The following is a 13,771-nucleotide window of genomic DNA, read 5'->3' on the forward strand; positions in this document are numbered from 1 at the left end:
ACGAACAGCCCAGCGCAGCTGGGTTTCCTCCCACACCCCACCACATGGCTCCGATCAGGCTCTCACTCACCAGCAGTGCCTTCTCCAGTGTCATGGTCCGGGAGCCCATCTTGGGAGTGGGGGGAGGCTGTTGCCTCCAGCGTTAAGACTAGTTCCTGGCTAGGGGTGGAAATGGATTCCCCACTTGCCACCTGTGCACTGTCCTCCTCCTCCTCCTCTTCCTCATCCTCCTCACTCTGTGCAACTCCCCCCTTGCAGGTGTCTACGGACAGTGGTGGAGTAGTGGTGGCGTCACCCCCCATAATTGCATGCAGCTCACGGTAGAAGCAGCATGTATGGCGCTGTGACCCAGAGTGCCCATTCGGCTCCCTGGCTTTTTGGTACGCTTGCCTGAGCTCCTTGATTTTTGTACAACACTGCTCTGTGCCCCTGGAGTAGCCTCTTTCCATCATGGCCCTGGAGACTTTAGCATATGTATTTGCGTTTCTTTTTTTGGAACATAGTTCTGCCATAACAGATTCATCTCCCCAACATGCGATGAGATCCAGTACCTCCTGTTCAGACCATGCTGGAGCTCGTCTATGAATCCGGGACTGCGTGGTCTCTTGTGATGGTGGACTCTGAATGGTCGCCTGTGCTGATGGTCACCTGTGCTTATGGTGACCAAACAGGAAATGAAATTCAAAAGTTCCTGGGGCTTTTACTGCCTACCTGGCTAGTGCAGCAGAGTTGAGAGTGTTGTTCAGAGCGGTTACAAGGGAGCATTCTGGGATAGCTCCCAGAGGCCAATAACGTTGAATTGCGTCCACAGTATCTGTAACCTGGAACTGCGATCTCGATTTTAGTGCTACTCCACTTGCCGAGGTGGAGTACAGAAATAGGATTAAAGAACCCTTTAAATCGAAAAAACCAGTTTGGTCGTGTGGACAGAATCAGTTTTATTTTGAATTAACTCAGCTAATTCTAAAATAACCATGTACTGTAGACCAGGCCTTAGTCTCTAGAAAGCGTTTTTCACTTTATGTGCTTGTAACCATTTCTAACTCTATCTCCTATACTAAAACTCATTTCAGAGCTTATCTCCTTTAGTCAGTAAACTTGTTTTACTTTTGATCTAAACCAATCCAGTGCTGTGTTTGATTTAAAGTAAATGTTAACTCAGTCAATGTGGCAAGCTGCTGGGTATTGTACCTTTAACAGAACAAATGAACCTTAATATCTCTCTGATAAGTCCGGGAGAGGGCTGAACATTGCAGAACACATGGTTTTGGGAAAATTCAGGACTGGGGTATGTTGGGGTCATCTTGCCAGGTGTAACTCAGGGTATGTCTACACTACGAAATTAGGTCGAATTTATAGAAGTCGGTTTTTTTGAAATTGGTTTTATATATTCGAGTGTGTGTGTCCCCACAGAAAATGCTCTAAGTGCATTAAGTGCATTAACTCGGCGGAGTGCTTCCACAGTACCGAGGCAAGCGTCGACTTCCGGAGCGTTGCACTGTGGGTAGCTATCCCACAGTTCCCGCAGTCTCCGCTGCCCATTGGAATTCTGGGTTGATATCCCAATGCCTGATGGGGCTAAAACATTGTCGCGGGTGGTTCTGGGTACATATCGTCAGGACCCCGTTCCCACCCTCCCTCCCCCCGTGAAAGCAAGGGCAGACAATCATTTCGCGCCTTTTTTGTCTGCTGCCAGCCAAAGATGTAAAGGATAGATGGAGTGGGTCAGAACAAGAAATAGACCAGATTTGTTTTGTACTCATTTTCCTCCTCCCCTGTCTAGATCACACTGCAGTCAGTCACAGAGAAGGCGCAGCGAGGTTAATCTAGCCATGTATCAATCAGAGGCCAGGCTAACCTCCTTGTTCCAATAACAACGATAACTTTGGTGCACCATTTCTTATTGGAACCCTCCGTGCAGTCCTGCCTGAAATACTCCTTGATGTACAGGCACACCCTTTGTTGATTTTAGCTCCCTGAAGCCAACCCTGTAAGCCGTGTCGTCAGTCGCCCCTCCCTCCGTCAGAGCAACGGCAGACAATCGTTCCGCGCCTTTTTTCTGTGCGGACGCCATACCAAGGCAAGCATGGAGGCCGCTGAGCTCATTTTGGCAATTAGGAGCACATCAACCACCACACGCATTATCCAGCAGTATATGCAGCACCAGAACATGGCAACGCGACACCGGGCGAGGAGGTGACGTCAGCGCGGTCCCGTGAGTGATCAGGACATGGACACAGATTTCTCTGAAAGCATGGGCCCTGCCAATGCATGCATCATGGTGCTAATGGGGCAGGTTCATGCTGTGGAACGCCGATTCTGGGCTCGGGAAACAAGCACAGACTGGTGGGACCGCATAGTGTTGCAGGTCTGGGACGATTCCCAGTGGCTGCGAAACTTTCGCATGCGTAAGGGCACTTTCATGGAACTTTGTGACTTGCTTTCCCCTGCCCTGAAGCGCATGAATACCAGGATGAGAGCAGCCCTCACAGTTGAGAAGCGAGTGGCGATAGCCCTGTGGAAGCTTGCAACGCCAGACAGCTACCGGTCAGTTGGGAATCAATTTGGAGTGGGCAAATCTACTGTGGGGGCTGCTGTGATGCAAGTAGCTCACGCAATCAAAGATCTGCTGATATCAAGGGTAGTGACCCTGGGAAATGTGCAGGTCATAGTGGATGGCTTTGCTGCAATGGGATTCCCTAACTGTGGTGGGGCTATAGACGGAACCCATATCCCTATCTTGGCACCAGAGCACCAAGCCGGCGAGTACATAAACCGCAAGGGGTACTTTTCGATAGTGCTGCAAGCTCTGGTGGATCACAAGGGACGTTTCACCAACATCAACGTGGGATGGCCGGGAAAGGTGCATGACGCTCGCATCTTCAGGAACTCTGGTCTGTTTCAAAAGCTGCAGGAAGGGACTTTCTTCCCAGACCAGAAAATAACTGTTGGGGATGTTGAAATGCCTATATGTATCCTTGGGGACCCAGCCTACCCCTTAATGCCATGGCTCATGAAGCCGTACACAGGCAGCCTGGACAGTGGTCAGGAGCTGTTCAACTACAGGCTGAGCAAGTGCAGAATGGTGGTAGAATGTGCATTTGGACGTTTAAAGGCGCGCTGGCGCAGTTTACTGACTCGCTTAGACCTCAGTGAAACCAATATTCCCACTGTTATTACTGCTTGCTGTGTGCTCCACAATATCTGTGAGAGTAAGGGGGAGACGTTTATGGCGGGGTGGGAGGTTGAGGCAAATCGCCTAGCTGCTGGTTACGCGCAGCCAGACACCAAGGAGGTTAGAAGAGCTCAGGAGGGCGCGGTACGCATCAGAGAAGCTTTGAAAACCAGTTTCATGACTGGCCAGGCTACAGTGTGAAAGTTCTGTTTGTTTCTCCTTGATGAAACCCCCCGCCCCTTGGTTCACTCTACTTCCCTGTAAGCTAACCACCCTCCCCTCCTCCCTTTAATCACCACTTGCAGAGGCAATAAAGTCATTGCTGCTTCACAGTCATGCATTCGTTATTCATTCATCACACAAATAGGGAGATGACTACCAAGGTATCCCAGGAGGGGTGGTGGAGGAGGGAAGGAAAATGCCACACAGCACTTTAAGCACAGCACTTTAAAAGTTTACAACTTTAAAATTTATTGAATGACAGCCTTCTTTTTTTTGGGCAATCCTCTGTTGTGGAGTGGCTGGTTGGCCGGAGGCCCCCCCACCGCGTTCTTGGGCGTCTGGGTGTGGAGGCTATGGAACTTGGGGAGGAGGGCGGTTGGTTACAGAGGGGCAGCAGTGGCAGTCTGTGCTCCAGCTGCCTTTGCTGCAGCTCAACCATACACTGGAGCATTCTGGTTTGGTCCTGCAGCAGCCTCAGCATTGAATCCTGCCTCCTCTCATCACGCTGCCGCCACATTTGAGCTTCAGCCCTGTCTTCAGCCCGCCACTTACTCTCTTCAGCCCGCCACTTACTCTCTTCAGCCCGCCACCTCTCCTCCCGGTCATTTTGTGCTTTCCTGCACTCTGACATTATTTGCCTCCACGCATTCGTCTGTGCTCTGTCAGTGTGGGAGGACAGCATGAGCTCGGAGAACATTTCATCGCGAGTGCGTTTTTTTTTCTTTCTAAGCTTCACTAGCCTCTGGGAAGGAGAAGATCCTGTGATCATTGAAACACATGCAGCTGGTGGAGAAAAAAAAAGGGACAGCGGTACTTAAAAAGACACATTTTATAAAACAGTCGCTACACTCTTTCAGGGTAAACCTTGCTGTTAACATTACATACATAGCACATGTGCTTTCGTTACAAGGTCGCATTTTGCCTCCTCCCACCGCGTGACTACCCCCTCAACCTTCCCCCCTCCCTGTGGCTAACAGCGGGGAACATTTCTGTTCAGCCACAGGCAAACAGCCCAGCAGGAATGGGCTATACTGAGTGTCCCTGAAGAAAAGCACCCTATTTCAACCAGGTGACCATGAATTATATCTCACTCTCCTGAGGATAACACAGAGAGAGAAAGAACGGATTTTGGTTGAATGCCAGCAAACATACACTGCAATGCTTTGTTCTACAGTGATTCCCGAGTATGTGTTACTGGCCTGGAGTGATAAAGTGTCCTACCATGAAGGACGAAATAAGGCTGCCCTCCCCAGAAACCTTTTGCAAAGGCTTTAGGACTACATCTAGGAGAACCGCAAATGCCAGGGCAAAGTAATCCTTTCACATGCTTGCTTTTAAACCATGTATAGTATTTTAAAAGGTACACTCACCAGAGGTCCCTTCTCCGCCTGCTGGGTCCAGGAGGCAGCCTTGGGTGGGTTCGGGGGGTACTGGCTCCAGGTCTAGCGTGAGAAACAGTTCCTGGCTGTCGGGAAAACCGGTTTCTCCGCTTGCTTGCTGTGAGCTATCTACAACCTCCTCATCATCATCATCTTCTTCGTCCCCAAAACCTGCTTCCGTATTGCCTCCATCTCCATTGAAGGAGTCAAACAACACGGCTGGGGTAGTGGTGGCTGAACCCCCTAAAATGGCATGCAGCTCATCATAGAAGCGGCATGTTTGGGGCTCTGACCCAGAGCGGCTGTTCGCCTCTCTGGTTTTCTGGTAGGCTTGCCTCAGCTCCTTCAGTTTCACGCGGCACTGCTTCGGGTCCCTGTTATGGCCTCTGTCCTTCATGCCCTGGGAGATTTTCACAAAGGTTTTGGCATTTCGAAAACTGGAACGGAGTTCTGATAGCACGGATTCCTCTCCCCAAACAGCGATCAGATCCCGTACCTCCCGTTCGGTCCATGCTGGAGCTCTTTTGCGATTCTGGGACTCCATCATGGTCACCTGTGCTGATGAGCTCTGCATGGTCACCTGCAGCTTGCCACGCTGGCCAAACAGGAAATGAGATTCAAAAGTTCGCGGTTCTTTTCCTGTCTACCTGGCCAGTGCATCTGAGTTGAGAGTGCTGTCCAGAGCGGTCAGAATGGAGCACTCTGGGATAGCTCCCGGAGGCCAATACCATCGAATTGTGTCCACAGTACCCCAAATTCGAGCTGGGAACGTCGATTTAAGCGCTAATCCACTTGTCAGGGGTGGAGTAAGGAAATCGATTTTAAGAGCCCTTTAAGTCGAAATAAAGGGCTTCACTGTGTGGACGGGTGCAGGTTTAAATCGATTTAATGTTGCTAAATTCGACCTAAAGTCCTAGTGTAGACCAGGGCTAAGGGGCCAGAGTGTGGCAATAGTGTAACAAGCAGGCTGTTGGAATCAGGATTGCCGAGTCAGAGTTGCTTAATACACAGGCACGCAGTACATGCTTGTATAATCCCGACACAAGAGCTGCAGCAGAGTATTTTGAGGCACTCAGAGTTACAGGGAAGCCAGTAACAACTGGTCTGGATCACACCCCAAAACATGACACATGCAATGGGGGCTCATGAGTGCATATAATAAAGAACTACAGCATATTTATAGAAATACAGGCTGTGTTCCTCCAATCTCTTACATAAATGAATAGTCCTTTCTCCTATCATCAGAATTAATGGTTTGAGTAAGCACTACTTATGTGAGTGATGATTTGCAGGACTAAGTCCATATGGGATGCAATTCTACAAGAGGACAAAACTACTGTTGACTTCACTAGAAGTTTCACCTGGGTATGGCCTGAGAAAGAGCTACAGAAATGAGTCAAATATGTGCTAACATGCTCCATGCCAGCACTTAAAAAGGTACTGGACTGATTTTCAGAAGTGTTCAGCATCTAGCCAATAGGAGGTACAGGTAGGTACTCAGCATCTTTGAAAATCACACACTATACTGTGCTCTTGAATTATACTATTTTGCTCTTGGATTAAAGGGTCAGAATTTCCTTGGCGTATATGTAAAGAGAAAAGTCACTGGGAATCATTTCTCTCCCTTTATTTCTGTACTTTATAAGCTGATATTTTAAGACAATTCATATTTCAATATATTATTCAATAATAATCTTAGCTTCAAAATATCTTTTCCAGTTAGAAATACCTTGAAGATAATACATATGACATTATACAGAATTTGCCATCTCTTCTTTAACTGCTATCATTAAAATGAAACCCTTTAGCATTTAAAAATAGGCAAAAAAATTCTTCACTTACGCACCAGTTCTGTAGAGAACAAGTGTTCATTAAAGTTGTATACTATAAACAGAAAGTGAAGCCTGCTTATAGTTAGGGCCCTACCAAATTCAGGCTCCAGTTTGGTCAATTTCACAATCACAGGATTTTAAAAATCATATATTTCATGAATTCAGCTTTTTAAATCTGAAATTTCACAGTCTTGTGATTGTAGGGGTCCTAGAGTTGGTGGGGGTCACAAGGTTATTGTAAAAAGAAAAGGAGTACTTGTGGCACCTTAGAGACTAACCACTTTATTAGAGCATAAGCTCTAAATAAATAAATAAATAAATAATAAATTGGTTAGTCTCTAAGGTGCCACAAGTACTCATTTTCTTTTTGCGAATACAGACTAACACGGCTGTTACTCTGAAAGGTTATTGTAGGAGGGGTTGTAGTACTGCTACTCTTACTTTTGTGCTGCTCAGGGCCAGCCCACAACATTTTGGCACCTCAGGTGGGGAGCTCAAATTACACCCCCATACCCCTTTGCTTGGGCCAAAACGTTGAAAGGTCTCAGTTCTGCCTTCTTCCTGTTCTACTCCTCTCATGGTACTGCTCTGCTACCTACCCCAATAAAGGAGAACTAATAACTTAAAATGCCTTGTTCAAAAATTTTAAGTAACACTTAACTTTCAAATACCTGAACAGCAAATGTAACTTTTCTTGTCTGCACAGTACACACTGGCATTTTTATCTGTTTGAATAATCAAAGTGGTGTTTTCCATGCCTTCTTGGCTGCAAAAGTTTGAACTGCTTCCTGAAGGTCCACAGTCTGGACCAGCTCCTGCTCTAGTGAGATGGTTGCAAGGCCAACCAGCCTCTCCTGTGTCATTGTGGAGCATAGATGTGTTTTTATTAGTTGCCAGTGGAGAACACAGCTTCTACAAGCTGAAGTTGTTACAAGAAGTGTTAGAAGTATGCGCAGAGCAACAAAAGCATTTGGAAAGAGGGTGGTCATCTTATTTGTGCACATATATTCCAGAACAGCCTTTGGAGTTGATCCTGCTGAAATGTATCTTGAAAGGGCTTTCAGTTCATCACCTAAATCATTCGCATCAATATTGCACATGTCATCATGTCTCAACACTGTCTCTAGTGCCCTGCATTGCTGGCGTAGGTCTTCTTCAGGTATAGTGAGGAGTTTTGGAATATCATACAACATCCCAAATATACTGCTGTGTTCCTTGAGCTGCATGAAACATTCTTCAACTGACTGTATTGCACAATCTAGCACTGGGTTAAAAAATTCAACTTTGAATTGTTGTTTGGGGTCTCTTATGGGATTATCCCATGCCTCATAATCAAAATGTCTTCTTCTTCAGTTACTCTTGTATTCTTGAATGGGTGGGAAAATAGCTTCAGTGTGAAGTTCCCCTGCCAATTTCTGTGCACTCTTCAGAACATTTTGAAATCCCTCATCTGACCAGTAAGACTGCAGGTATGACTTTGCTTTCTCCCGTTGTTCCATTCCTCCAGATATATCAAGGTCAACACCTTGAAGTCTCTTGATTACAACATTTATTTCAAACAGCATGTCATGCCACAACATTAGCCACACAGAAATTTGAAGTTATGCATGTTTCTGGTGATTCCATTTCCCTCTGCCACTGTTCTCCGACGAACAGTTCCTGTCATAGCATTATCCTCCATAATGGCAACTATGGAATCATCTATCTTCCCAATTTCGTGTTTGATAGGCTTTATCACCTCCACTCGACTTTTCCACAGTGTGGCACTCAGTGGTTTCAGTGTCAGAGAGGGTGTTCCCAGATGTTGCTTCAAAATTTGCCATCGATGAGTTGATGCAGAGAAAAAATACATAGATGCTTTGAATTACGTTAAAAAGTTCAGCAGCCTCACTAAAAGCAGATGCTGCATCACTGACCACCAAGTTCAATGAATGAGAACTACCTGGGACAAAAAATATTGAGGGTTTAACTCTTAGATCCGTGTTTGCACTCCTCTGTTCTTTCCTCTCATGTTGGCACCATTATTGTAGCCCTGACCTCTCATGTCAGCTATCGCAATTCCCGTATCTTCCAGCTTTTTAAAAAGCACATTTGTCATACCAGCTCCTGAGGTATCATCAATGTCAATAAATTCTAGAGAATGCTTTCTGACAGTCACCACTGAAGGGACATTGTCATAAATATAAAGGGAAGGGTAAACCCCTTTGAAGCCCCTCCTGGCCAGGGGAAAGCTCCTCTCACCTGTAAAGGGTTAAGAAGCTAAAGGTAACCTCGCTGGCACCTGACCAAAATGACCAATGAGGAGACAAGATACTTTCAAAAGCTGGGAGGAGGAAGGGAAACAAAGGGTCTGTGTGTCTGTCTGTATGCTGGGTTTCTGCTGGGGATAGACCAGGAATGGAGTCGTAGAACTTTTAGTAAGTAATCTAGCTAGGTATGTGTTAGATTATGATTTCTTTAAATGGCTGAGAAAAGAATTGTGCTGAATAGAATAACTATTTCTGTCTGTGTATCTTTTTTGTACCTTCAGGTTTTCCCTAGAGGGGTTCTCTATGTTTTTGAATCTAATTACCCTGTAAGATATCTACCATCCTGATTTTACAGGGGGGATTTCTTTATTTCTATTTACTTCTATTTTTATTAAAATTCTTCTTGTAAGAAACTGAATGCTTTTTCATTGTTCTCAGATCCAAGGGTTTGGGTCTGTGGTCACCTATGCAAATTGGTGAGGCTTTTTATCCAACATTTCCCAGGAAAGGGGGGGGTGCAAGTGTTGGGAGGATTGTTCATTGTTCTTAAGATCCAAGGGTCTGGGTCTGTAGTCACCTAGGCAAATTGGTGAGGCTTTTTACCAAACCTTGCCCAGGAAGTGGGGTGCAAGGTTTTGGGAAGTATTTTGGGGGGAAAGACGCGTCCAAACAGCTCTTCCCCAGTAACCAGTATTAGTTTGGTGGTGGTAGCGGCCAATCCAAGGACAACGGGTGGAATATTTTGTACCTTGGGGAAGTTTTGACCTAAGCTGGGAAAGATAAGCTTAGGAGGTTTTTCATGCAGGTCCCCACATCTGTACCCTAGAGTTCAGAGTGGGGGAGGAACCTTGACAGACATTTTCACTAGGTTCTGTTGTTGTTACAAAATGCACCATTAAAGTCATTTGTTCCATATGGCTCATGTCAGTAACTGTATTATCTCATTTTGAATTGTTTTTCCAAGGTAGTGGTGTATGTACATTTCTTGGGTGGTGACTCTTCTTAGATGATCCTGGAGTACAGCATCAAACTCAGCCATCACCACCACAATTTTAAGGAAGTTCCCATTGTTTGGCACATACAGCTGATCTAAGTGCCACACAGTGCTAGGTTTTGGGTAGCAAGCATTCTCACAATGGCAATGAGCCTTTTCAGAACGTTTTACCAGTAAAGAGACTCTAATGCAATCTTCTCTTGATGTTGATCATCTATGGTGGCCTTTAACCTCAGTGTCATCTCAAGTTCTTTCCACCTATGGAATGCTCTCTGGTGATTTGCTGCCTTCTCATGGCATGCCAGATTTCTAGCCACATTTTTCCAGTCCTTTGTTCCTGAAGAACCCAATGTAGCTGGAACTTTACACTGGAAAAGTTTGCAACAAAAACAGTGTGCAGCATTCTGGGGTTTTTTAGTACGTAAGCCATGGCCTCTCCACTTTATCACCACTGGGGATTTCACGCCAGTAATGTGCTGGATGGAAACTTCTATTTTCATTGCCTTGGTGGAACATGAAGTTTTTCACTTGCTGTGGCCCATGCAATACAAGGAAGTCCCTCAGGCTACTGCTCAAGTGGGTCCACAGACCTGGATCATCTAGGCTTAAGGAACTAAATTCAGCAGCAGCTGTTTCTTGCACTTCCACCACACTCTTCTCTGATCTACACTTTTCTTCAGGAATGTGCATGGTTACATCCATTTGAGATGGAGATATGGATGCTGCAGTAGCTGCAAGGTCACCTGCACTCTGACGAACTAGAAGATCAGCCATCTCCTCACCACTCACATCCTCACGGGGGCCGGAAAGCTCACCCTGAACATTTGTGTCTATGTATCTCAGGAGAGCTCCATCCTGCTTAAATAGAAAAGCTTCCTTTACTTTCTTTCGTTTTCTGAATGCTGCCCCAGAGGGGCGTTTTCTTCTTTCACTCGTGACTGCTGTTCTGTGCCAGCTATAGGGGCTCTCAACACTCAATTGAAGGGGACAAATAAGCAGGCTGGTAGCAGGGCCTGAGTGAGGGAAGATATCAGCCTCTTAAGGGCCTAACTGGCTACTACTACTTCAGTTGACTGCCTGTTCTCCTCAAGTGGGTTCAGGGAAGCAGCAGGAAACAGGAAGCTCCCTGAGAAGCTGGTATTAATCTGTCCAGGCTCCTAAGGGTGCTAGAGAGGTACACAAGAGGCTCTTCCTCCTCTCTCTCCCTGCAGCTCCTGCTGCTTTCTCTTATTCTCTCTCACCTTTTCTCCTGCCTGCCTGCCTATGTCTCTTGTGCCCTCCTTCCTCCAGCACAGCACTCCACCATCTCTGTGCATCTAGAGCAGAGAGAATACATATGCACCAGTAGCAGACACAATTTTCTACACTCTGGGTCCTAGGGCTTCCCCCCCCCCCAATGTCTGGCCCTGGCACTGCTGCAGGAGGAGGCTGCCTTTAGAGCTGGGTAGCTGGTCAGCAGTGGCTGCAGGCCGGGAGCCCAGCTCTAAAGGTAGAGCCACCACCAGCAGCAGTGCAGAAGAAAGGATGGTATTGCCAGCCTGCTGGTGGGGTATTCCCTTCAGAGCTGGGCGCTCAGCCAACCACTACCACTCTCCAGCCACCCAGCTCTGAAGGCAGAGCAGAAGTAAGGGTGGCAATACCATGAGCCCCCTAAAATAACCTTGCAACCCCCCTGTAATTCCCTTTTGGGTCAGGACCCCCAATTTGAGAAACACTGGTCTCCCCCATGAAATCAGTGTAGTGTAGGATGGCTTAGTGGGTGTTGGTCCTGCTTTAAGAAGGGGATTGGACAAGATGACCTCCTGAGGTCTCTTCCAACCCTAACAGTCTATGAAAAGCACACAAGACCAGATTTCATGGTTGGAGACCTGATTTCCACAGTCTGTGATGCATTTTTCATGGTTGTGAATTTGATAGGGCCCTATTTACAGTTAATTCAGTTTAGTGAAATTTTAATTCTAGCATGAAATTCAGTTCAGCATGAAATTCAGCCCTATGTACTGAACTAAAATCTTTCTATCTGTATAGAAATTTGTCTCATTTTAAAAATGTGTTCTCACTGTTCTCCAGTTACATATTTAACATACTTATTCAAATTTTTTTTAAAATCACACTAATTTCTGATGTGGTTTTGGTATCTGCAACCTCAAGAATTACTAGAGCAAAACATCCAGGGGTACCGTATTTTCAGATGGTATAAAGAATTACAGTAGAGCCTCAGAGTTACAAACACCAGAATTATGAACTAACCAGTTAACCACACACCTCATTTGGAACTGGAAGTATGCAATCAGGCAGCAGCAGAAACAAACAAAAAAAGAGCAAATACAGTACAGTACTGTGTTAAACCTAAACTATGAAAAAAATATATAAAGGGAAAGCAGCATTTTTCTTCTGCATTAGTAAAAATACCAGTAAATATACCAAAACCTGATTCACAAACACTGTTTTTCTCTTCTCTGAATGTGTGTATCACATGTCAGTGGTTTCTGTGTTAACTCTGCCTATTTTAAATGTGATACAATATACATATACTTCAAAGCTGTATCAAGTCAATGTTCAGTGTAAACTTTTGAAAGAACAACCATAATGTTTTGTTCAGAGTTATGAACAACCTCCTTTCCCAAGGTGTTCGCAACTAAGGTTCTACTGTAAATCTGTACTTCTACCAGTTGGTGAAATACTGTATCACAGCTGTGCAAATCAAGTCAGAAAATCACGTGGGAATAAAAGTCAGAATGACTGACTGATTTTTAAATGTCTGCTTCTCATAATCTGTAAGGGATAGAAACATCTCTCCAGACCAGTAGTAATGCTTTCTGGACTGGTAATTGTTTCCAAGCATCAGATCTTGACCAATGATCAGAAAAAAGGAAGAGGCAGAAAACCTGTTCACATACACATTTATAGATACATTCATTAGAACTGATTGCTGCAAAATGTGGATGATAATAGTTAAACCCTAATAGTTTTTTTATGATGTTTTAGTACAATAACTCTAGAAACTCAAGGTGAATTCATAAGGAAATACTATGCATTAAAATCCAAGTGCACTGTAAACTAAACCCTTCTCATTTCATTTCTCTTATGATTTCAGATAGAAAAAACCTTTTGAAATTCTGAGAATGAATAGTTTAAATGAATAATCTGTCATACTGTCTCCATTTTATTTTCATTCTATTTAACTGCTGCCCATTCACCTTGCCAATTACTGATGTTGAATATATTAAGTTTGACATTATCTCTTTCAGGAGGTAAAATACAAGTTAACATTACATCTTTATGTGTTCATAATGTGTACACTATGTTAATTCATGCCATTACAACAGTCATAGTTTAACACATTTGCACAAATGCAGGAAACTAGTACATGCAGCATTTTAATACAATTGTAAAGTATAACAATACAGATTTATGGTCCAATTAAAATATAAGGTTTGAATTTTAAACAGCTACCCACCTGGGTCTCCAAGGATTCATCCCCAAGTGTGGGTGCAAATAACTAACAGAAATGAACATACATTCAGGGACTTTAAAAAAAAATGTTTGAAGTGTTTATGTCATGGGGAAAAATAGTATGCTGTATAATTACTTGTTATACATTTAGTTGTGAGGATGGCAATGGACCAGATTCACCGATATGCTTTGTGCCACTCTAGCAAGACAAAGCAGCCATAAACTCAGCTTAACTCGTGGGTTAAATTAGGTTTACAGCTGCTTTATGTTACCAAAGCAGCCGAAGAGTAGCTGTGAATCTGGCCCATTATATTTAAGTAATGTATAAATGCTCTGTTAAATATTACACTGATATAAAGGAGAGGGAAGTCAGTACATTGGGTCTGGTTTTGCAGTGACTTACACCTCCCACACCAGGCAGTGACATGCGTCTCCCACACCTCTTTGAAAAGCTGTTATTGAGA

General features: G+C 44.8%; 2 protein-coding genes across 2 annotated transcripts in view; both read right to left on the reverse strand.

Annotated features, from left to right (window-relative positions):
• Nucleotides 1-13,771, reverse strand: part of CTNNA3 (catenin alpha 3) — a 928,894-nt gene that overhangs the window by 889,547 nt on the left and 25,576 nt on the right. The window lies entirely within an intron of this gene.
• On the reverse strand, nt 3,622-5,638 carry LOC140915338 (uncharacterized). The gene is made up of 2 exons (XM_073354922.1): nt 4,768-5,638; nt 3,622-4,180 (listed from the first exon to the last, which is right to left on the reverse strand). Exons 1-2 carry the CDS (start codon nt 5,348-5,350, stop codon nt 3,639-3,641), a joined length of 1,125 nt encoding a protein of 374 aa, XP_073211023.1. The 5' UTR covers nt 5,351-5,638; the 3' UTR covers nt 3,622-3,638.

The sequence above is a fragment of the Lepidochelys kempii genome, chromosome 7 (genome assembly GCF_965140265.1).
Source record: "Lepidochelys kempii isolate rLepKem1 chromosome 7, rLepKem1.hap2, whole genome shotgun sequence".
Lineage (NCBI taxonomy): Eukaryota > Metazoa > Chordata > Testudines > Cheloniidae > Lepidochelys > Lepidochelys kempii.

Bases quoted from the DNA above. Each gene is read 5' to 3' on its own strand.
- LOC140915338 (XM_073354922.1), bottom strand. From the start codon at position 5,350: ATGCAGAGCTCATCAGCACAGGTGACCATGATGGAGTCCCAGAATCGC. The intron at 4,181-4,767 runs GTGAGTGTACCT...TTTCTCCACCAG, and splicing joins AGGCGGAGAAGGGACCTCTG to CTGCATGTGTTTCAATGATC.